Here is a 1,226-nt window from a genome sequence, read left to right on the forward strand (position 1 = left end):
AACTTGATCACTAATAGTAATAATATAAGTTGAATGAAATTTAACTTGATCACTAATAGTAATAATATAAGTTGAATGAAATTTAACTTGATCACTAATAGTAATAATATAAGTTGAATGAAATTTAACTTGATCACTAATAATAATATAAGTTGAATGAAATTTAACTTGATCACTAATAATAATAATATAAGTTGAATGAAATTTAACTTGATCACTAATAATAATAATATAAGTTTAATGAAATTTAACTTGATCACTAATAGTAATAATATAAGTTGAATGAAATTTAACTTGATCACTAATAATAATAATATAAGTTTAATGAAATTTAACTTGATCACTAATAGTAATAATATAAGTTGAATGAAATTTAACTTGATCACTAATAGTAATAATATAAGTTGAATGAAATTTAACTTGATCACTAATAGTAATAATATAAGGTTAATGAAATTTAACTTGATCACTAATAATAATAATATAAGTTGAATGAAATTTAACTTGATCACTAATAATAATAATGTAAGTTGAATGAAATTTAACTTGATCACTAATAATAATAATATAAGTTGAATGAAATTTAACTTGATCACCAATAGTAATAATATAAGTTGAATGAAATTTAACTTGATCACTAATAATAATAATATAAGTTGAATGAAATTTAACTTGATCACTAATAGTAATAATATAAGTTGAATGAAATTTAACTTGATCACTAATAGTAATAATATAAGTTGAATGAAATTTAACTTGATCACTAATAGTAATAATATAAGTTGAATGAAATTTAACTTGATCACTAATAGTAATAATATAAGTTCAATTGATCCACAGTTAAATAATACGTAATAGACTGGAGGTGTAATTTAGATGAAAGTTGATGATATAATGTTTCAGTATCACTAGGTAACCTCTATGAGAATATGATATTTTATTAACTCTACTGATTTGATAGCCCAATGAAATATAGATATATTATAGTTTATAAAACTGTTAAAATATTCCACTCTGTGAACATAACCCATAGAATTTCATCATAGTTTATTAAACAGTATTACTAGGTAACCTCTATTAGAATATGATATTTTATTAATCTGTATCAATATGATAGCCCAATGAAATATAGATATATTATAGTTTATAAAACTGTTAAAATATTCCACTCTGTGAACATAACCCATAGAATTTCATCATAGTTTATTAAACAGTATTACTAGGTA

General features: G+C 20.6%; 1 protein-coding gene across 1 annotated transcript; it reads right to left on the reverse strand.

Moving 5' to 3' along the window:
* Positions 1 to 447: 447 nt before the first annotated feature.
* On the reverse strand, positions 448 to 798 carry LOTGIDRAFT_148554 (hypothetical protein; the record flags this gene model as incomplete). The annotated part of the gene is made up of 1 exon (XM_009069091.1): positions 448 to 798. A coding segment is annotated over one exon (351 nt), but the record flags the coding sequence as incomplete, so codon positions are not given.
* Between the last annotated feature and the right edge of the window lie 428 nt (positions 799 to 1,226).

This window comes from Lottia gigantea, assembly GCF_000327385.1.
Source record: "Lottia gigantea unplaced genomic scaffold LOTGIsca_9848, whole genome shotgun sequence".
Lineage (NCBI taxonomy): Eukaryota > Metazoa > Mollusca > Gastropoda > Lottiidae > Lottia > Lottia gigantea.